A 1,110-nucleotide genomic window follows, 5' to 3' on the forward strand; every position below is an offset into this window, starting at 1 on the left:
AGAGCGGGCTGCCTTTGCCTCACACCGACATCTTTGATTTTGTGGCGTGCGGAGGAGCGGGGATGGGCGAGGAGCCGTCCCGCTGCGAGTGGGACTGCCGCCTGTTGAGGGCGCTGAGTTGCTCGTGCTGGGCTGCGAGCGTCGAAACGCCTCCGCCCGGTGTAGTGTAGTTTATCTCACAAAAAGTACAGTTTTTAGCAACGTTTCGACCGGGCCGAGCTAACGCGGTCGCCGCGCGGGGCCGCGAGGCCCGGGGCCTCCGATGTCCGAACTCGGAACTGCGAACAAACAAGAGATACTGAAGCATTAGACGGGCGCCTCCCACTGCTCCGTTTCCCCAACCTCATATGGCCGCACCGGCTGGGGACGTACTGGGCGGCGCGCCACCGGCGGCGCGCCGGCCGCGGCAAGGGCCTCCTCGAAGCCGTCGAGGTCGGCCACCTCTCTGCAGTTTGGGCAGCGCGGCGTGGCCGACATGAGCAGCCAGGGCAGTATGCACTCCTCGTGGAAAGAGTGGCCGCAAGCGTGCAGCTCGCGCGCCTGCATCACGGGGGTTGGGGGCTCGCGGGCTGGATGGGTGCGGCGTCGGGGGCGGGGCGAGAGCAAGGAGGGATCCCTCGCGGAAGAGATGGCGGTTGGCGGGCGTCTCTCTCACTCGCGCGCGCGCACCCTCCGCCCCGGCTCGATGGGCCCCATGCAGATGGAGCACTCGGCGCCAAACTTGAGGAGGACGGGCGCCGCGGCTGCCCGCCGAGAATAGGTGCGCACCGCGGCGACGGCGGCCTCGCAGCGCGCTGCGATGGCCGCCGCGACGGGGGCGCAATAGAAAGCATTCGGGAACGAGTCGGCGCCACGCAACCGCACGCGCACGCGCTGGAAGGAGCGCACGCGCGGCACGAGCAACGCGCCTAGTGGACGTGCCGTGGGCGTGTCCTGGGCGTGTCCTGGACGTGTCATACCGTCCGCGCGGCGCGAAGCCGCGCGCCGGCGACGAGCACGGTGACGTAGCAAGCGGAGAGGGCGGTGGCGAGGACCGGGAGAGGCTCGCCGGCAGAGAGGGCGAGCGCGGGCTCGAGGACGGGCAGCAGGACCGCGAGAGGGAGCAGCACA

At 69.8% G+C, this 1,110-nt stretch overlaps 1 protein-coding gene across 1 annotated transcript; it reads right to left on the minus strand.

Annotated features, from left to right (window-relative positions):
- Positions 1-176: 176 nt before the first annotated feature.
- On the minus strand, positions 177-1,110 carry EMIHUDRAFT_471816 (hypothetical protein; the record flags this gene model as incomplete). Its single annotated transcript, XM_005793001.1, has 3 exons — positions 177-540; positions 670-908; positions 986-1,110. Coding segments are annotated over 3 exons (561 nt in total), but the record flags the coding sequence as incomplete, so codon positions are not given.

This window comes from Emiliania huxleyi, assembly GCF_000372725.1.
Source record: "Emiliania huxleyi CCMP1516 unplaced genomic scaffold EMIHUscaffold_10331, whole genome shotgun sequence".
Taxonomy (NCBI): Eukaryota; Haptophyta; order Isochrysidales; family Noelaerhabdaceae; genus Emiliania; species Emiliania huxleyi.